This window comes from Apium graveolens, chromosome 9, assembly GCF_009905375.1.
Source record: "Apium graveolens cultivar Ventura chromosome 9, ASM990537v1, whole genome shotgun sequence".
NCBI lineage: Eukaryota > Viridiplantae > Streptophyta > Magnoliopsida > Apiales > Apiaceae > Apium > Apium graveolens.
The window spans coordinates 279,693,524-279,716,832 of NC_133655.1; the positions used below are offsets into that span (position 1 = coordinate 279,693,524).

The 23,309-nt window shown below is 32.7% G+C and overlaps 1 protein-coding gene across 1 annotated transcript; it reads left to right on the top strand.

The window, feature by feature from the left end:
• Window positions 1-543: 543 nt before the first annotated feature.
• On the top strand, window positions 544-2,593 carry LOC141686642 (protein phosphatase 2C 51-like). The gene is made up of 3 exons (XM_074491683.1): window positions 544-1,383; window positions 1,834-1,939; window positions 2,086-2,593. Exons 1-2 carry the CDS (start codon window positions 833-835, stop codon window positions 1,853-1,855), a joined length of 573 nt encoding a protein of 190 aa, XP_074347784.1. The 5' UTR covers window positions 544-832; the 3' UTR covers window positions 1,856-1,939; window positions 2,086-2,593.
• The last annotated feature ends 20,716 nt before the right edge of the window (window positions 2,594-23,309 follow it).

Below are 23,309 nucleotides of genomic sequence, written 5' to 3' on the forward strand. Positions count from 1 at the left end.
TAGATTGTTAATAATAACAATGTACCATAATTATTGCTCAGTGTTTAAATATACAGAAAGTAGACAAAGTAGTCCAAATAATTGTTTTAAAATTAATGACTCATTTCTTATGTCCAATTATTTCAATAATTTGTATATCAATTTCAGTTTATACATATTTTAAATATATGATAACTTAGAACTATAAAAGAATAGTTAATACATTTTTATCATCTAAGATTATTGATTTTATTATGTTATCATGTTTGTGATTATAAATATAAAGAATTATATATGTTAATTAAACTTATAATAACACACCATTCTATGATTTTAGTCACAAAGAAAGTAAAGATTTGGATTTTTTTACATGTTTTTTCTAATTAAATTTAAATAAAAAAGATAAAAATATCACTTATCTTTTTTAGTAATTTATTTAAAGTTAACCTTAGGTTTTGCATGTGATTATAAGTTAATACAAAATAGTATTAGAATAAAACCTACATAATTCTTTTTAATTAAAACTAAATTTATTGGGATGGTTAGGAATCACATTACATCACATTTATCACACTTATCTGTATTTAATTTCAATTATTAAAAAATCTAAAACTACGTAATCATTACCTTAGACGTGCCTATATCTTAGGCGTCCACGTATTTTCTACTAGCTCTCGTCTCTTCCTCTTCATTTTAACCCCTTCCCAGCTCTCTTCTCTTCCTCTTCATTTTAACCCTTTCCCTGATATCAGAGTTGGTTGCTGGTCAGTAGTACTATTCTGATACATTAATAGTACTATTGATTAAGTTATTTCTCATAATTTCATTGAAATAAGTCTAATTATATCTAGAAATGATGAGAAACCAAGATATAGTTAATTCAGAAGATGAATACACAAACACACCTGCTCTGCCCCAAAATAAGTCTGAGAATACAAATAATGTAGCAGATACAAATAAACAAATAAACGGTAATGGTAAAGTTGTGAACTATGATTCACATGGTAGTATCTCGGTGAAGGGAAGAAGGAAATATATGGAGGATGCTTTGACGGTAGACTTGGGGTTTTTAATGTGGGAATCAAATAATTATGACTATTTTGGTGTGTATGATGGTCATGGTGGCTCAGAAGTAGCTCGGGCTTGTCGTGACCACTTACACCTGTTGGTTAAAAATGAGGTCGAAAAACAGGCAGGGAAAATTATAGACTGGGAGAAGGTAATGGTCACAAGTTTTCTTAGGATGGATGAACATGTGCTTGCTGAAGGAGTTGAGGGTTCAACAGGATCAACTGCGATTGTTGTTGTGGTTGGGGAGGAGGTTTTGGTGGTTGCTAACTGCGGAGATTCCAGAGGTGTTTTGTCACGTTCATCCACTGTTGTGCCATTGTCTTTTGATCAAAGGTATGTTAGTAAATTTAGAGTCCAAGACTAGTAAATAATTATCTCCATACCAGAGAGTACTGAGTACCATAAATACTATGTAAACATAACATGGCGTGTTCATAAATTTTTTCTAAAGAAAAATTTTCTGTAACAAGATTTTATACTTCATAAACATACGTGGATGTAAACAGTTACATATATTTGTAGAGAATAAGGTTCGTGTTTGTTAAATTTGTGTTTTGAACACCTCCTGTACACATTATTGCATTGCATCCTTGGAGTGCACGGTTTATCCCAATGTGATCATATGCACATAGACATTTTTATCTGACTAGTTCGTAAGAATTTTAGCCATCATCAACTGAGCAACCTATTATATTATAATGTTGAATTTACATTTTGAGTTACATTTATTTTAAATTTTCTTTTTGTTAAATTGCCTAATTCAATCTTTTAAATTATGATTAGCCTGATCGACCGGATGAGTTGAAGAGGATCGAAGTCTCTGGTGGAGTGGTTGTCAACTGGAACGGGAAAAGAGTTCAAGGAGTTCTTTCAACTTCAAGATCTATTGGTACTTAAGTGATAATCCTATGATTTCAAATACAATGATATATAAAAGAGTCATCTTTCATAAGAACATAGGATAGAATAAGTTAAAATTTAACCGATTAGTCATTTTTATTTAATATGTTTAAATCATATTGAATCCTAATTTAGGGGACGAGCACTTGAAACCATATGTAGTAGCTCAAGCAGAAGTTACAGTGAAAGCGAGAAGCGACCTTGATGAGTTCATAATAGTAGCTAGTGATGGTTTATGGGACGTAATGTCAAATGAAGATGCATGCAAAGTTGTTAGATTTTGTTTGCAGCGACAATCACAGGAAGGATCAAAGAAGAAGTCTAGTGTAACCCCCGGCAATGAGAATGAGCCTAAGAGTCGGGCTGCTGTAGCTGCACTAAATCTTAAAAGGATAGCAATGAAGCGAGGCAGCCAAGATAACATAAGTGTTATCGTCATCGATCTGCAGAAACTCCACAAAACTTCTGCCTAGAAGAGTTTTGAGGGAGCTCTTTCGTTGATATCAGTCTTTGAGTCAAGACTATTCTAAGTCCACTCGAAATTCGTCTAAATTTAAATTACTGTGTACCTTATGTGAACTATGTGTGCTTATGAATTTCCATGTCAGTCTGCAACTCTTTATGTCCTGTTTTCGAATTATTACCCCAGTGTTGTAATATAAATCTATCTCTGTTTTTCAACTTTTAATCCGTGTTGTGATGTAAAATATCTATGTTTTGATTTATTTTCCGTAGTGATCTATGACCAGTACATATGTTTGATTGACTGTAAAATCAATATTTGGTCAAGAAGCTGACTTGCTTGGATACTTTGACTAATAAAAAATATGGAACGGTCATCGTCAACCCATTGTCAGCCGTATATTGTATCGAAGAAATTTTTCGCGCTTTTCTTGATATAATATATGTTGTAACAATTGCTTGCCTCCAACTAACGCCCACTGAACATTACATGTGCTAATAACAATTCCGAAAAACGGATAATTTTGCTGAATTAATAGTATGTTTGAGATAGAGTCCATACTATATGCTTTCCGTTATCATTAGTCTCTATCAGATTGTTTTAGTACTTGTGTGAGTTGATCATTAGATGGACAAGAATATTTAACTCTTATTTATATACACCAGTAGATTCTCAACATCGTATAAAGCCAAAACTTTCTGTACGTATGTCTAACTTCGCAGCAGATTAGTAGAGAAAATATCTATATCTATATTTTAAATTATCATTGATAGTATACATAGAAAAAACTGATGCACAGATAGTACATATATATATAACTTCGAAATAAGATAGTTCCACTGCCACAGATAAAAACATTGATAGTTCAGAATTCAGATAGGCAAAACAATGCACAGGTAGCCGTAGTACTGAAGATAATAGTAATTCTAAGTAATCCAAATTTTATATCAAAATAGTTATCAAATGACGTGACGTGATAAGTGTCGAAATTTATCACGTGCTTTCATTTTCCATTTGCATGTCTGCACACACACACATATTACTAATACAATCACAAGTTTATAGTTAGTTGTAAATTTATGGTATATTTTGATAATCACACTGACATGCTCTTCATCCACCACCATATTGGTTTTGCATTCTTGTGAAGTAGTAATTACTAGTAGAAGATTGGGGAAGATGGAGTTGGAGGATAGTTAGAGAGTGACCCTGGCCATTAAAACTCCAAAGCAGATAAAATTGACCCTTTCAAGAAGCAGACATTGCGTTCCCAATGCACATCCAGTTTTTACACTATATTTAGAAAATACATGACCCATGAAAGAGAAACAACAAGATTAATAAGCCTGTTTCTTGAGTGCTTCCATTCATATACAACCAAATATGCATGCAGATGAATGCAAATATAATAACATAATGAAACTCCTCTGTTTCAAAATAATTATCCACTTTTTACAAAATTGTATTGTTTCAAAATAATTGTACACTTTTAATGTCACTATTCAAATTATAAAGTTCACTTTATATTTTTAAGATGAATTTTATACCACACAATTATTATATCACTAATTTCTATTTCAAGATTAATTCTTTATCATAAACAATGTTGTAGTTAATGCAATAAATATGATAACTTATACAGTATAACTTTTTTAATAATGTTAAAGTTTTTAATATGAGTAATCTTTTTAAAAGTGGACAATTATATAGAGAGCATACAAAACTCATACGGCCGTATCACACAAATCCACATTGGCAGTATCTGGAATCTCGGTTGGAGTCGCGTGAGTAAGAGTGGTGCCCCAGAGTACACAGACCTCGTGTTTATCTATTCTTCCAGATGAATAAGTGAAAACTAATGGTAAATTATTCAACCAACCTGTACCCCAACTATTCTCCTCCTTCAAGAATAACAATTTTTATACAAACTTAATTGGCAGAGAAGAGGAACCAGTACTGTATAGATTCCTGCATGGTTCATGTATTTTTGTTGCGGATAATGTTAGAGAGCACACAAATAGTTTACTAAAAATTTCCTTAAGGACATGATAAATAATGTGATACAATAATACATTTTGATTGGAATATTAATTAAATTTTTTTACTACTAATTATAATGGTGTTAGAATAATATAAGAACCTTCTCTGACACCTTGTGGTTTTAGAGTAAATGGTTTATGTCCCAAAGAGAGGGAGTGTTAGAATAATATAAGATCATGGAAAGTGTCATTCTCTAACACCTTGAGATTTAAGATTTTAGAGTAACTTTTCCAGCCACAACTTTTTTTTTATCAATACACATAGATTAGATTACTCAGACGAGTGATATTAAAGTCATAAAGATTCTCATCTTTATTTTGTCTCTTTACTTTCTGATTCGATTTGTATATCTACTCAAAGGAATAAGAGCATTTCAAGAGATTCTTAACTCACTCTTTAAAAATAATATAAAAAATTAGCTTCTAGCAAGATAATGTAGGTTCATCTCCATTTTTAGACTTACTCTTTATATATTATTTTATAATTAAAAGTATATTAAAGTTATAAAAGGACAAAAGAAGAGAGAGAAAGAAAGTGGAGAAATTATTTTAATATAAAATATAAGTTAAGAGTCAGTTAGATGCTTTTAGAATAGAATTGAGGAGATACAAGAGGCTCTAAAAATCTCTTGGAGCTCAAATTTTAGCATCACTAACTATTTTTAAATTTAAGACTCCTTTTGGATTGGGGGTTGGGGAGGGATGGGTTGGGTTGAGAGGGGTTCAAATATAACAATCCTTGTTTGGGAAGAAAATGAAACGGAAGGTTGGTGTTTGAGAGGGTTGGCAGAGGGTTATGGGGTAACCTAAAACATGGAGACTTTCAACACCCCAAATCGGGTTGTTAGGGGGAATTTTTTTCGCCGAAGTTGTCGACTATTTTCTCATTTTAACATTTTTTTGCTAGGATTTTTACTTTCTTTAACATATATTGATGCAGGATCTTTATTCGTTTAAAATTATTTTGGTACATAGATAACATACTTAGAAATATAATTTATTTTAATTGTAATTAAATATATTACATATATTAATCATACTTGCTTAATTAATTAATCATACTTGCTTATTTTCATGTAAACGTATTTTATTTAGTTTTTCTTAGAAAGTAATTCTTCATTTCTAATTCAAATATCAACATTAGAAATTTTATAATAATAATAATAATAATAATAATAATAATAATAATAATAATAATAATAATAATAATAATAATAATAACAACAACAACTTTTTTAGAAAAATCAAATCTGGCTTACCAACCCTTACCCCTCTAACTTTTATATCCAAATAAGAAAAAAGTTGAACCCTACATATCCTAACCCAACCCAACCTAACCCAACCTAACCAAACCTAGCCCAGCCCAACCCAACCGAACCCAACCCTTATCTCCTCAAACCTCGATCCAAATAGAGAATAGGAGTCCATATAAAGAGTTTGTTGGTGATACTCTAAGAAAACTTTTCTAAGCACGTACTAAAGGTTACCAGGGATAAAATGCAATTTCATATTTTTTATTTATTTTTTCAATATTTGTATTCAGGTTACTTTAAATAGTAAATACACATGTTGGGATGCGTATTTCTTATAAAACTTTAAAAAACTGAATTTGCATGTCTAATATGTGTATACAGATATTTAGCGCAAACAATTTAAACTAAATGTATTTTGGCAATTGTACCTGAAAAATAAGATTTTTTTTTCATGTTTGGTAGCAGTACTCAACCAAAAAAAATTATTTTTCACACTTAAAGGTACACTGCTAAAGCAAATTTCCTTCAACCATTCCGGTAGTTAAATTGACGAGCATATTTGTCTAGCATCTTTAGGGGCGGACCGAAGATTTAATCTCTACCGGGGCTAAAATAAATTTTTTTAACGCAAACTCATCAATGTTTATTTGAGCAAAATAATTTAAAAATACAAAAAAAACATGAGCTGAATCATAATATTAACAACAGTAGTTTACAACAAAAAGACTAATTCTGTTCCAAAGCAAGCTCAACCACCACTACGCCATAGATGGTCTATCGCAATGGTTTAATCATGCATGTTACAAAATTATGTTACCTTGGGTATGCTCATCTTAGCCTACCGCAACGTAGTATTTTTAATATTACCATAGCCTTTATAACATGTTACTATAACTTCAAAGTGTTACAAACTAGTAACATGTAGGAACTTATGTTACAATAGGGTGTTAATAGATAAAAAAGTAATATTTTACAAATAATTAAATATATATAATTATTTGACTTAAAAATTAATCAATTTTTATAATATAATTAAGCAATAATATTAATATTAGCTATGATTAATAAAAAAAATTAATTTTTTAAATTGCACTAATTAATAATTGATAATTTTTTATCAATAAAAAATTTAAACACTATTTAAACTTAAAATTTATTAAAAAAAGAAGTAAAATTAGCTGTTGTTTTTTGGACTCTCGGTGGCTTTCAATCGGGCGGGCTCAAAATTTTTGGAAAAGCGGGTAAAATTTCAGACATATCTCTGATCTCTCTCTCATTCTAAACATATCCCTTATCTCTCTTTCATTGGCTCTCTCACGTTGTGCACATCTCTCTCTCAGTCGCTATCTGAGATTAGCTCTCACCGATTCGAGCTAGGGTTTCTAACGGGAAAAGTGGGTAACATTTTGAAGAAGCGGAGAAGCGAGTCACAGATTGGCTAGGATTTCTACTTGAAATTGGGGTCAAACCAGCTTGGGATTCAACATTAAGGTAATACCTCTCTCTCTCTGATTTTATTTATATATGTATATATCAGTCTCTCTCTCTACCCCTCTCTCTCTCCCCTGAGCCAAAATGCACAAGATCTCAAAGCGCTCTGTCTCTTCTCTGCTTAGAAACAACGTCGTTCGTTATAGAATGCCCGCTGCTCCTCTCTCAGCTCTCAATCTCTCAAATATTTCGGTAATTGACACTTTTAACCCTATCATATATCATATTATGTGGGTATAATTTTGATTTATGATGTTTTTCGTGTAAATTGACTGTGCTAATTGATGTGTAGTGATAAAAAAAGATTACTTCTTTTAATTTTTTATGATTTATGTTCCTCTTTGTGTATTTGTGTGTGATTAATTGTGTTAATTATGCTAATTGTTTTTCAGAAGCAAGAACACTACGGGTTGTGTTCTTTTTTCGTTTGTTTGTTTGTAATTAACAATATGTTCAATGTGATGTTAAACTACTCTATTACACTTTATGCGTGATTGTAATATATTTTTACTTAATTTTTTAGTATGTATAAACTAGTTTATTAATATATTATTAAAAATTAGTTTGTTATTATAAAAGCTTGATCATGATTTGATGTATGTGTTTCGTGTTAAATTCTCATTTTGAGATGGATGGAGTGTCTTAAATTTTATTCTGTGTTGGAATGAGTTTGTGTACTCCAGATGCTCTATATCATTATTATATGAAATTGAGTTAATTTTGAACCTGCACAGGCAGGAGAGGTTGACACTAAACAGAGATGGTTATCCGCCCTACGTGCTGGTACATCCAGTGGTTTTGTATCCTCTAAGATTATAAAAACGAAAACTGAGTTTTCTTTAGGGAAATGATTCGATTCATCTGTTGTAGCTTCTGAATCATCAGACCCTCCATTTGAGAAATATGAGTATGAAGCGGAGGTTGGTTTTTCAACAGTGTATTATTACCCTGTCATCAAACAACATAAAGATATGTTCATTTTATGATGTTGCGACTGAAACAGGTGAGCCGACTCATGGATCTCATTGTCAACAGCTTGTACAGCAACAAAGAGGTGTTTCTTCGGGAACTTATCAGGTATTCAAGTCCAGATTTTTAATTTATAGTCCAGATTTTAAATTCATACTGTATAATTTGGGTGAACTGTTGCTTTATGTTAAATGTCACTTAGTTAATTAAACTGAGGCACCTAAGAATGGTTTTAACTTCTAACCGGTCAAAAATGTTCATACTTTTAATTGTACTTTTGTATGTGATATTTGGCACCTGGTTCATTGTTTACATGCTCCTGCCAATGCATTGGTGATGACCTCTGATGATGTAAAGAAAGTCAGGAAATTTTTAGTATGCATCAATGATGATATGGGGAAGAGTGCATCTAGCGGTAACTTAATTGAAGTTTTAGGGAAGGTTATAATAAACTACTTGTATGAGTAAATCGACATGGACCCGTGAAGTTAAATCTAACAAAGTACATAACTATTCTTGATTTGTTTATATTTATACTAGAGAAAATACAACTGCTGGTATATTGAAGCAGCAACAGAGCCACCTAAATGAACTGCAATTAAGCTTAATTACTCGGGTTATAGCTGAACCGAGAAGCATAACCCCTTCTCAGCCTAAATGTGCGGAGTTCAGGTGAAAAATGCAACTTGCAGTAGTTCGTTAAAGTGTCATGTAGTAGTTTAAGTAAGTTATATATAAAAGAGGCGTGGTTATGTCATCTGTTATAAAATCATGCTGAATTGCAATTATTTTACATCTTCTCATTTGTCAAAAACATTATGAATTCGGAGTAGTTAGTTGTTCATAGTTTCTACAGCTTATTAAAAACAATATATTCCACAATCAAATATATATATAGTGGTTGTTTGGTTAACATGTCAAAATAGAACTTCAACTTTTTAGGAAGTGCACATTAATAAAGTTGCTTGGTCGACAAAAATAAGGGAAGTTCAACTTGAAGATGCCCTTATGAAAACCTATTCATGTCGTTAGATCAAAATTTTTAGATGTAACTCATCATGTCTATAAATATCAATTTTAAAATGGAAAAAGGCAAAATTAGGGTTCTACATGTATCTTCCTATCAACAAAATTGATTGTGTTCAATTTATTTATACATTAGGCCAGATGTCTACTGTTAGTCTCTGCATATTTAACACCCTCCACACCGACTTCATATCGACTTGAGAGAAGAAAATAAGTACTTGATCATCAGTATCATCTTCTCTGCATTTCTTCAACTTCTTCAGTATGCAGTTTCCACTTCTAATCTGATCTTTTAGCATCCTATCCTTCTGCATGCCAAAATTATATTAAATTAAACGTTATAGTTCTAGCCTCTAGACTGCATGATGATCAAAGATAAGTGCACACCTTTTTGAAATCCTTTTGGACTTCTTTAAATGTTTGAGAGTCTGCAGGGTCTTGAAGTAGGATCTGCCCCTTCCTGCTTTTCAATAATGCAGTATTGCAGTTCTTGTCAGCACGAATGAAGCGCCAATAGATTCGTATTGATTCTTCAACGATCTCCACTAGCATATCACTGGTAATGGAATATTCGTCTCATTTTCTCTTTCTTGCTTTCTTTTCGTCCTTGAAGATGTCCTATGTCAAAGCAAAGAAGTATGGACTGATGTTGTACATTATACATTTTTGACCGGTTAAAAGTTAAAACCATACAAATGTTCTACCTTAACCGAAAGAAAGAATATGTTCTTGCTCTTTTATACATGTCCATAGAAATGCAACTTCGGTGTTTTACTTTTTTTTGTGCAAAGAATGAAATACTAATGTGTTGTTAAATTTATTTTTTCTTAGTGTTACAAATAGTGAGCTTATAAAAGATGAAGTTGATCTTGATATTCGTATCCAGGCTGACAAGGATAATGGAATAATTACAATCACGTAAGTTTTGTAGCAAAAGATAGTTGATGTTGGTTATGTTTTATTAGTCAGTGCACTGAGTTTAATCCAATATTTATATTGCAGCTATTCTGGTATTGGTATGACAAGTGAAGAACTAATTGATTGTCTGGGTATGATTGCACAAAGTGGGACAACCAAGTTTCTTACTGCATTGAAGATTCCTCACACCAGTTACTACAGGCTCTGACCTTTAGATTTTAGACGTGTATCTTTTTACATATCTTATTTTGCGTACTAGTACCAAGTGTTATCGTACCAGATTTTAGATGTATTTTTATCGTCCTAAACTAAGTACATGTTCTTTGGAGTATGTGGAGTTGGTGAATTGTGTGAAAACTGTTGTATTTGCTGGAGGTTTGTAAAAATTGATTTGGTGATTGGTTTGAATTGTTTATTTTGTTGACTTGGATGAAAAACAGGTTTTATGGCATGTTGAATTTATAAACAATTCCTATCAATTTTTTTTAAGAAATATGTTACATTAGGTACTTAAATGTTAAAAAACAAATTGGTATAAAACCATTATTGTTACCCAGTGGGCCCCACAGGTGGGCCCCATTTTTTGGAAATTCTAAGTGCAAAGGTAACATACATAATGTGATATTATAGACATAGATTGATGTTACCTTTGACTGCTATTGTAACACAAATTCCAATATTACACCAGGGCAAAAGTAATGTTACCTTAGGGGCCAAAGGTAACTCGAAAAAAAGCAACTCAATTTTTATGTTACCTTAGGCCTTTTTCTGGCTGTTTTTTGGGCCTGTTGTAACATTTTCTTGGTGTTGTTGTAGGCCATTTATGGTGTAGTGCACTATTAAACTAAATTAACCTAATATCATCAAATAAGATTTAACTAAATGCCAGAATTAGAACCTCCAAATCGCAAATCATTACATACCTCATAGATTTTTTTTCAAATTATCCATTACATTATTTCAATAAAAATTCAAATTATAACCATCCCACATATTAAAAATAAGAATTGACATAAATAAGAAACAAAATTGTAATTTTTATTAATAAATCAAGATCAAAACCCTGGATATAAAATTGGAAAATTAGAAATCCTAATTAAATTGCAAATATAATTTTGTTTAATTAGATTCTATCCTAAAGAACCAGTTTGATGATTTTAAACAAATTTATATTGGGTTCATCTATACAAATTTATGGGCCGAGCCCTAAATATTCATTTGGATCTCATTTATAAATAGACAACATAATTACAGGGCTGATTATTTATTTTTCCTACATGGGCTGGATTTTATTGAGGGCTTATATACTTAATGGTCCGCTGGACTTTGACCTGGGCTGGAGCCCACCCCAGCCCCTTCAACGGTCCTCCCTTGAGCATCTTGAAACTATATATTTTTTCCGTCTTAGTATATTCAAAATTTGGGTGTGGAACAAAAATTAATATTTTATCAAGAAAAAGAGTTAATAGCTATCTTTTCGAGCATAAATTCTTTATTAAGCTCTTAAGTCAAAATATAAAGAAAAAGAATGAAAATGTAATTCAAACTGAATTTTTAGTGATTTCTTAAAACGCGAAGAGCCCCTTTTTCTTTTTTATTTTTAAAAGTCACAACTCACTCTTAATTTATATTTTATAATAAAATAATCTCTTCATTTCCTTTTTCTCTCCCAATTTTTTTATTCTTTTAGAACTTTAATGTACTTACAATTATAAAATAATAAATAAAGGGTTGATTTAAGAATTACTGTTGGGATGCACATATTTTATCTTTTTAATAACTAATTATTTATAATATTTATAAATAGTGGGTTAAGACTTAAAAAGCTGTTAGACTTGCTCTTGAAATAAAGGAGAGAATAGATTTTTAAAATAAAAAAATTACTAGAAATTTATTGGAGTTAACTTTTTTAACATACTCTTTATATTTTGGCTTAAGCCGGTTAAACCTGTTGGAAACAGGAGGTGCAACTTACTCATCTGTCGCTATTATCACTCAAACTCAAACTCCAATCGACCAAAATAACCATGAGCAGCTACGATATTATAGGTTTCTTGAATAATGGATAAAGAGATCCATTGAACTTGCTCTTACTATAACCTGGTTGGGGTGGCATTAGTTGCAGAGTTTTCGGTGTGTGTACAGACACACACTCAATGTCACACTTCTCAACCAAATTAACGCTAGTTTTTTTAGTTGCAGTCTTGTCGTTAGTGTTGACATAACTAAAGCGCGAGAAATGACCAAAATGATATAATTTGGAGATAAAATTTCAAAATGACATAATTTGAATAAATGATACTCCCTCTATCCATCCCATTTGTTTACACTTTTCTTTTTGAAATGTCCCTTCCAATTATTTACATTTCAAAATTTTCCAAAAATAGTAAAATTTTTATAATTTTTAAAATAATTATATCCACTACTTCTCTCCACTATACCCACTTTATACATATAATTATATCCACTACTTCTCTCCACTATACCCACTTTTCCGAATACAAGTTTAAACATTCTATTTTTATTCAGAAAAAAAATTTTAAAAATAAATAAATTATAGAACTATATTTTTTATTCATCTTAAAATTTGTGTCGGACACTCTCTCAGAAATGATAACAATTGACGGGGATCTAGAAAGTACATAAAGTAGCATTTTGAAAACAAATCAAAATAAGCCGTTTTGACTGCACGATGTATTGTATTTTTTTAATGCACAGATTGTAGCGTTTTGCGTTTTGCGTTTTGTGTTTAGTTTTATTTTATTTATTTTTATTTTGAGCTTCTTATTGTATGTTATTTTGGGACCAGAAACATCATTTTATGTTACGTTTTTTACAATCATTTTTAAATTTAAAGGCGTACCTTAATTTGACAATTTTTAATTTTTCAGGGTTTAATAATTCCTTTTGAGTTATAAAAAATATTAAAAAATTGAATAAAAGACACGATTAATTTAACAATTTATAACATTTTAGGCTTCGCCAATCCCAATTTAGATTTGAAATATTAAATTGATTTAAGGGTTAGAGCCGAGTCTAAACCCAAATTTAATCTAGGGTTTAGGGCCCTAATAATCAAACTCTAATTTAAATTTTAGACCCAAATTTAACAGTTTAAGTGTTAAAAATTCTCCATTTAAAATTTTAATTTTTATAAATGTCTAAAAGACAACAAAAAGTAGCCTTTCCCCGTAAACATCATTTTATATAGCGTTTAAGTCTCACAATAAATACAATATTTTGGACTTTTCTTCCCCAACTAATAGCCTTTTACGCGCCTTGTAGTGTTATTTTGATCCATTTTTACAGCACAATATTTTGGATCTTTTTTCCCCAACTAGTGATATATATGGCTTTCGAGTAAATCCACATAAAATAAGAAGAGTACGTTACAAAATGGTGGTTGAACTTTATCCCGTTTTACATTTTAGTGATCGAAATTTAAATTTTATAATTTATATACGCAATATTTGGCCAACATATTGCAATTTCAACTCCAACCATGTAACTGTAAAATTGGATATTTTAAACTCCAGTCATGTAACTGTAAAATTAGATATTTCAAACTCCAGCCATGAAACTATAAAATTGGATAAAATTTATTAACCAATTTTTAATTTACTTTCATAAGATTAATGATATGCAAAATTGTTTAAAATTCATTCACCAATTTGTAATTTACTCTAATAAGAATAATGATGATGCCTAGGGGTGATCATCAAATCGCAAAAAATAGCCCACACTGTACTACGAAAAATGGTTTTTAATTCTCACGGTACGGTCGCGGTTTGAATTTTTGATTAACCGCGCGGTACGGTACATGTTACGGTTTGATATCAGAATAGTGTGGTTCAAATCACACTCCAACGCAAGTTTATTTATTATATATTATATAAAATTATATAAGTACATATATAATAATTCGACCTTTAAATTAAAAATATTTTTATTAATGTTTGTTGTGCAAGACATGCATATACTATAACAAGACTAAGTCAAATTGACAACCCTAAGTAAGTTGTATTGTAATCTTAGTTTGTATTTTGTATTATAGCATTTAAAGTCTGTAAAAATGTCAAAGAGCAGAATGGAGTCTTTTTCTGTAAACAGTATCAAGCCTAAGAATTTTATCTGAAAGAAGATCAAGAAGATCATGCCTTAGAAGAATTATGAAGAAATTTGGACTTGAATAAATCTATTTTGAGAAAAATGTTCTAATCAAGATTTCTATAAGTCACAGATTTACTGTTACAGAGAAGTCATTCGAGAACTCCAGAATGACTTATAGAGAAGTCAGGAAAGCTACTAGAGAACTCAGAGATATCGACAAGTCAAATTGAATACATGAAGATTGGAGATATCGACAAGTCAAATTTCACTGGAGAACTCAGAGATGTCGACAAGTCAAATTTCACTAGAGAACTCAGAGATATCGACAAGTCAAATTTCACTAGAGAACTCAGAGATATCGACATGTCAAATTTTACTAGAGAACCCTGAGATATCGACAAGTCAAATATTACTAGAGAACTCTGAGATATCGACAAGTCAAATATCACTAGAGAACTCTGAGTTATCGACAAGTTAATTAGTCACTAGAGAACTCAGAGATATCAATAAGCCAAAGTGAAGACATGAAGATGAGAGACCTCGACAAGCTAAATTTTCTTATAGAGAATTCAAAGACCTCTACAAGTCAAAATAATTATAGAGTAATGAGAGATCTCGATAGGTCATTATACTTATCGAGATGTCAAGTTCTCTATATACCAAACTGGAGATCTCGAGATAAAACTCAAAGTACAAAGTGCAGACCAGTTCAATATCCAAGATTAACAATCAACAAATAATCTAATCAAGTTGGATTGACAAGTCTACAAAAGCAGCTTGAAGAGTACAAGATCAAAGGCCAAGATTAACTGACAGAGTAAAGTCACAAGCGTGCAAGATTAGCAAGATACACGAAGCCATAAATAAATAGATTTGATTATCTATAAATAGGGTTTAGTACATGTTGTTGCATGCTGTGTAATAACTAGTGTTTACTATTCTATAAAGTAAACACTGGATGCTTTGCAAGGAGTAACAATTTAGATAAGAAAAATCTTGTATTCTCTCAAGGAAGAAGCTAAGCTCTTTATCAACAAAGAGTCTAGAAATTTTGTAGCAAAATATTCTTAATTTTAATATAAAATTAATTGATTTTTGAAAGATTTGTGTCCAGTATTCTTATTTGTTTAATTTCAGTATTAACACAATTCACTACAAGATTTAATTTACTTTGTTCACCACCTTAAATATTCAAGAAAAGCAGAAAAACACAAAAACACATTCACCCCCCCCCCTCCGTGTGTGATTCATTATCTAACAAGTGGTATCAGAGCAAAATCCGAAAGTAAACAGATTCAAGATCTTGGAAGAATGAATACACAGAAAATCAATAGCATTAAAATCCCTACTTTTGATAAAACTAACTACACTCTTTGGAAGAAGAAAATATTGCTGTTTATCAGGATGGCCAATCCACTATACATTCAGATTTTCAAAAATGGGCCCTTCACTCCTATGGTTAGAATTGAGGAATTTACAGATGGTGACATGGTCATCCCAACTCATTATATTCCTAAAGATCCTTCAGAGTACACTGAACCTGAGAAAGAAAAAGTTTTCCTGGATAGTGGCTTGCAGTTGATCCTAATAGAGTCGCTTGATAATGTAATGTACAATAATATTATCAACTATGACACTGCTAAGCAGATCTGGGAAAAGATAGAGATATTATGTGAAGGAACTGAGGAAGTTAGGTCAAATCAAAGAAGGATACTGATTTCACAGTATGAGGGTTTCATGACAAAGCCAAAAGAAAGTATTACTGATGTGTTTGAAAGGTTTAACAAGCTGATTAATGACTTGTAGCTGCATGACAAATACTATGAAGCTGAAGAAGTGAACTTGAAGTTTCTGCTCACACTCCCTGACCATTTGGAACAGAAAATTTCAGCAATCAGAGAAGGGAGAGACTTGAGTAGGATAACTCTGGAAGTTTTATATGGAATCTTAAAAATATATGAATTGGAAATGATTCAAAGGAAATCAGTAGAGGCTGGTCAAGGGCATGTTGTAGATGGTTCAAGTGCTCTAGTTGTCAATGAAAGCCAGACCTCTAATGATGAGCCAAGATCCCAGACTTCAGTTGTCTCAACAAGTGAGCAAAGAAACAATAATTCAAAGGATCAAGTCATACTAGAATTGGAAGAAGATGAATTCTACACCTTGGATGAACTTGATGAGCTAGATCAGTCAATGACCTATTTGGCAAGAAAGTTCTCTAACATTAGAGTAAAGAAGCCAAGATTCTTCAAGGGTGAAGGACAATCATTCAACAAAGACAGAAGCTGGAAAGGAAAAGGGAAGTACACATCTGATAGCAAAAATGGTTACAAAATTGGATCTGTTGACAGATAAAAAATAAGGTGTTATAACTGTGATGAGCTAGGACATTTTGCTATAGAATGCAGGAAACCCAAGAAAACAAAGAAAGACAAAACTTATCTTGAACTAGAAGCAAAGTATGAAGCTCTTTTGAAGAAACAACAAAACAAAGCTTACATTGCAGAGGGAAAGAGTTGGGATGATTCTGATAATGATGAAGATGAGGAAGTTGGAAATTATGCACTTATGGCTTTGGAGCAAGGAGAGTCATCCTCATAAAAAATACAGGTACCAACTCTTACCACCATTAATTTAAATGTGAGTCAATATAAGGAAACTGATGAAAGGATGAGCACAGAAATGTTTCACATTCATACAAGTATAGTTGCTGCTAGTGAAGAGGTTAGCAGATTAACAAAGATATATGAGAAGCTTGAAAATGAGAAACAAGAAACTGAATTGTTACTGGTAGAGCTTGAAGCTGTGAAATAAGAAAATGCATATCTAAAGAACAAGCTTAAGTGTGCAAATGAGATTGAAGCTGTGTTAATGAAGAAGTTAGAAAAGAATGAAGTCAAGTTGAAATCTTTCAGAAATGCATCTGAATTGGTTAAACAATACCATGAGAAGAACAAGCCATATGCAAATATTGCTATTGGTCTTGATTATGATGCCTTGAACGATAAGAAGAAAGTTGTAGGTGAAAAAGGAAAAGCAAATGAAAATGAAGATGTTCCAGCTATGCTGAAAAAGGTTGGTTCACCTATGTTTAAAGCATGTGAAACAGACTTCAGTGAAAAGGAGTTGATCATAAAGCAAGAAATTGCTGATGAAGACAAGGAGAAGAAAAATACAGAAATAGCTCAATCTTCCAAGACTGAAGAGAAGCTCATAGACAACCAAGGTTTCAAGATACCTGTCTAGGAAACAAAAACTGAAGATGCAAGAAAGAAGAAGAAAAATAGAAATGGTAAGATTGGAATAAACAAAAGTAACAATTTTGCTTATGTTGCAGATGCTCCAAGAAAGAAATGTGAGAAATGTGGCTCTGTGAATCACCTAACTCACCCAAGATTCATGGAAAATTTTGGGAAGAAGTTGTTAACACTGCATGCTATACTCAAAATATATATCTCATCAACAAGATTCATGGAAAATCACCTTACTCAATCATGTTTAAGAGAAAGCCTACTGTAAATCATCTTCATGTGTTTGGAAGCAAGTATTACATTTTAAAAGACAACTGTGAATATGTGGGAAAATTTAACTCAAAGGTTTTTGAAGCAATTTTTCTGGGATATTCATTGGAGAGAACTGCCTACAAGGTTTATTTAATTGATCAAAAGAAAATTATGGAGAGCACAGATGTGACCTTTGATGATGAAAAGTGTCCATGCTTGGAATGCCTTGATGAAAATGAAGCTAAAGTCCATGCATCTGAAAACCTCAACATTAACAGTGATTCTGATGAAGAAGATGAAGTCAATGCACAACAAATGATGTATGAAGAGACTATTGAACTTGAAAATCATGAAAATAGAAACTCATCTCATACACCTGAATTTGATAGCACAAACTCAGGGGGATAGAAGTCACACTAGAGAAGCAATATTGGTGATCCAACTGCTGGTGTGAGAACTAGAAGTGCAACTGCTAATGAGTGCCTACATGCTTTCTGTCTCAAGTAGAGCCTAAGAAAAATGAAGAAGCTCTAATGGATCCTGATTGGATATCTGCTATGCAGGAAGAGCTGAATCAGTTTGAAAGAAAAAAGTTTGAGAGTTAGTTCCCGCACCAAAGAACAGAAGTGTAATTGGAATAAAATAGGTGTTCAGGAACAAGATGGATGAAAATGGTATAGTTACTAGAAACAAGGCAAGGTTGGTTATAAAAGGCTACTCACAAGAAGAAGGAATTGATTATGATGAAACTTTTGCTCCAGTTGCAAGACTTGAAGCAATAAGGATTTTTCTAGCATTTGCTGCTCATTCAAACTTCAAAGTGTATCAAATGGATGTCAAAAGTGTCTTCCTAAATTATGAGTAGGAAGAAGAAGTTTATGTGCAACAGCCACCTGGATTTGAAGATCCAGAATTTCCAGATTTTGTGTACAAGCTACTCAAGGCTCTATATGGACTAAAGCAGGCACCTAGAGTTTGGTATGACACATTGTCAGTATTCTTACTTAAACATGGTTTTACTAAAGGCACTATAGATAAAACTCTCTTCTACAAGAAGCATGGTGATGATAGGATCCTAGTTCAGATTTATGTGGATGATATCATCTTTGATTCTACCAATGAAAAGCTTTGCCAAAGATTTTCCAGGCTTATGCAGAGTGAATATGAAATGAGTATGATGGGGGAATTATGTTATTTTCTTGTACTTCAAGTCAGTTAAAGGAATGATGGAATCTTCATCAGCCAAACTAAGTATGTCAAAGATTTATTGAAAAAGTTTGGTATGGTTGATTGTTCACCTGAATCTACACCAATGTCTACAACAACAAAGTTGGATGAAGATAAAAAGGGCAAAAGTGTAGATATTTCAAGCTACAGAGGGATGATTGGATCATTGCTTTATTTAACTGCAAGTAGACTAGACATCATGTTTGCTACATATCTGTATGGAAGATTTCAAGCCAATCCAAAAGAATCACATTTGATGGCTGTAAAGAGGATTTTCATATATTTGAAGGGGACTCCAAACTTGGGATTATGGTATGCTAAGGGAACTGGTTTTGAAGTTGTTGGCTACACAGATGCAGATTTTGCTGGATGCAGGGTTGACAGAAAGAGTACTAGTGGAAGCTGTCAATTTCTAGGACAAAGACTTGTATCCTGGTATAGCAAGAAACAACAATCTGTGTCAACTTCTACAGTAGAGGCTGAATACATAGCTACAGGAAGTTGTGCTCAAGTGCTTTGGATTAGAAATCAGCTAATGGATTATGGCCTAGTGTTACACAAAATTCCAATTATGTGTGACAATACTAGTGCTATATCTATAGTGGCTAATCCAGTCAATCACTCTAGAACAAAGCACATTGATGTAAGATGCCATTTTATTAGAGAAAATGTTGCAAATGGTACCATTGAGCTCATTTTTGTTCCAACAGAAAAACAATTAGCTGATATTTTTACTAAACCTTTGGATGAAGCAACTTTCACTAGACTTGTAGGTGAAATTGGAATGCTTAATTCTTCATCCTAAGGCAAGAACTCAGCTAATGTTTTGCAGCAGATTAATTTCTAGTAAATCAACATTTATTTGATTTAACTGGAAATTAATTGAAATATGAATTATAAATATTTCAAAAATCTCTGCATATTTATTTTTCAAAAATTCAAAATTCATCTTGGAATTTTTCAAAATTCTAAGTAAACTGCTCATTTGTTAATTTACATCCTTAATATGTAAAATCAACACAAGGCAGAATCAAAGTGATAAAAAGTATATAGAAAACTGAGTTCTCGATAAGTTTAACTGACTTATCGACAAGTCATTTTGAGACTTCTCGAGTGAGTTCTCGATAAGTCAATTTACTGACTTCTCGAGTGACTTCTCGATAAGCTTTATTATGACTTATCGATAAGTCATTGTAGAGTTCTCTATAAGTAATATCTTACAGAGTTCTCTACAAGTATAATTTCTAGACTTATAGAAAACTCAGAACTAAAATAATTTAATCCAATAAATTATTTTGGTAAAATACTTTTGGCAAAATTATTATGATTTTACTTTTATTGATTCAAGTAAAAATTGGAATCAAATTCAGTTCATTTTGGACAAACTGGGTATTTATTTGACATTTCGATAAGCTTATTTTTAGTTCTCTACAAGAATAGATAAAATGACTTATCGATATGTTTTTCACATTTCAAAATGACTTCTCGATAAGTATATTCCAAACGTCTATTTTTGACTTCTCGACAAGTCATTTGCTTTTACTATAAATACCCAGACATCTCGATACATATACATACTTACACATTCGAGAACTCTAAGTGACCTAGCTTTTTTATTCGAAAACCGATTTCTCTCTCGTTTTCACTCCTTTCTCACTAATTTTTCTTACCCACTAAATTTCATACTCAAAACAATGGCAGCAAACAATATTGTACCTTTCATCCCAAAGGAGACCAACTTCCTTGCATTTTTAGATGCAAATCAAGCACCTGAAACTTTCAAATATTTTGTCAAGTTCTTATTTGACACCTACTTTGTAGGGGCTCTTACTGCTAATCTTATGCTTTACTTGGATGTGTTAGGGGATTTTTGGAACACAGCAGTAACAAGGACAATTGTGCATGAGAACCAGGCTGTATCAATTGTGATAAACTGCACAATCAAGGGCCAACAGGTGGAGATCTTTGAGGATGATGTCAATATGGCATTGGGAATACCTATTGATAAGCTGGTGGAGGCTCCAACTCAGGATTAACTCTATGAATTTATAGACTTCATTAACTATTCTGAGAAGATCAATCTATCAAGCATGAACAAGAAGCACCTGAGGAGAGAATGGTCCTTCCTGTTTGATTCAGTGATAAGGGATTTCACTTGCAGGAAGTCAGGGTTTGACAACATAGCTAGTGTTGTCCAGAAACTGGTTTACTCAATGGCTCACAACAAACAGCTCAATGTAGGACACTATATACTGGAGAAATTGAGCACCGGGCTAACAATTCCATTGGAGTCAAGAGGTAAGGAAATCTTTCTTCCTAGATTCATTATGTTTGCTTTAAACCATAAAGTCAATGATATACATATGCTTGAAGGAGTAAATAGGTCATTAATTGGAAACTGTAAGCAAGTGTCCAAAATTCTATTTGGATCATTTATTACTAAGAATAAGGTTCCAATGGGTCTTAAGTTAACACCTTTCATGATTGAAAGATTTAAGACCTACCCTTATTCCATGCCAGACATGAGAACCAGTGCAAGCCAACCTAGTACAACAATGGTTCCTGAGCCTATGGAAGTACAAACACAGGCACACCCACAGGAACCTACCCATGTTGAACCTATTTCTTCACAACCATTAGCAGCTAGGAAACCAACCACTTCATCCTCTCAAAAGTTTGAAGTGAGCAAAAAGAAGAGAAAGGAGATAACCCTCACAGTAATAGATGAGAGTGGTGAAGATTAAACACAAACTGAGTCACCCTTGGTCAAAAAACCAAAGAATGTTAAGAAATATGAGCTGACCACTCAAACCACCTCTGTATCCTCCCAAAAGGATGCAATTATAAAAATGGGGACTAAACAGACTCTAGATACATCCTCTCAACAAGGTGTATCTATTGAAAAGAGCATTCTCCCCAATACATCTTGTACAGAGTCTGCACAGCCAACACTTGAACAAATTTAAGTGTATGGTAGAAGAAATAAGGATGGCACACACAGTGAGAGCACATCTATTGAAGCTCCCTCACTTACTCAGGGGGAGCTGCCAACACTCACTACTGAACAACAATTCTTAATCTCTCAAATGTCTTCTTCACATACAACACTTGAATCCATTTCTCAAGTACAAGCTCATTCAAGTGACTTGGTTCAAGAAACCTTGCTCACCATTCAAACACTACAATCAGATGGTGAGAGGCTACTAGGTGGGGTAGACCTTGATGATACCATCAAAACCATGAGGGGTTCATTAGTTTTTACTGAAGACCCCATAAATGTTTCAAATGCACCTTCATGTGCAAATCATCCTTCACAAGCTGTTTGGTTTGAAGGTAGTACTCCTGAGGGGGAGCTATCTAAATCCTCTCCAATTTAATTGGAGGTTCCTGTTCAAGGAAAAACTCCCCTCAAAATCCTAGCAGAAATTGCATTAGCAGTTGATGCTAGGAGTACAATTTCCAATGACCCAACTATGGGAGAGGCAAGTTTATCACATTCATGTGACAGTGCTTTGCAAGAAGCACAAGGGTTTGAGACAGGTGCACATGACAGTAACCCAGTCAAATCTCCTCTAATTCAATTGGAGATTCCCACAACTAGTGTGGAAAAACAACTTGTCATAACCACAGTACCTATTGTGAGTCAAACTGTGACCTCTGTCACAGGTGGTTCTGATCTTTCTCACCCACCTTCAACATCACAACCTCAACAACCATATCTTCTTTCAAATTGGCTACAAGAAGCTGCACCTTTATCTAATCTGGAAGATTTCAGGGTTGATCAGCTTGCAGGACTTGCACAAATCTCTCAACAGTTGTTGACCTTAGATATGTCTAACTAGGACTATCAAACCATTATGCTCTCCTATTAAACAGATGTCCAAGAGCAACAAGACAAAATTGCTAATGAAGCTGAACAGGATGGCAACTGTGGTGCTTGGCTGAACAAGGACTACAATCTGGAAATAGAGGGTGTTCTAGCTAAGTTCATGGAAGATTATTTGACTATTTTAGGCAGCAATGCTAAAGCACTGACTCCTGGTCAAGTTTATGATGCCATTAATGAAGTTTCCAAGGCTCAACTCAAAGCTTTCCATCTCTTTGGAAAAGCACTAGAACTCAAATTGATTGGTCATGAAGACAGGGTGAGAAAAATGGTAAATGAGAAGATGGATGAGATTATACCTTCTCAGGTCAAGATCACCTCAAAGTTTCAACACTTTGTTGACCAAATGAAAATACCATATTTGACCACTATGAAAAGAGATGTCAAAAATCTCAGACAGTCTTTTATTGCTCTTCATGAAGTGGTCCAACAGCAAATCACTAATTCCAATGATACAGAGATCAAGCTGGACCA

Coding starts and splice junctions, on each gene's coding strand:
- LOC141686642 (XM_074491683.1), top strand. CDS start 833: ATGATGAGAAACCAAGATATAGTTAATTCAGAAGATGAATACACAAAC. Junction 1,384..1,833: donor CCATTGTCTTTTGATCAAAG/GTATGTTAGTAA, acceptor AATTATGATTAG/CCTGATCGACCGGATGAGTT.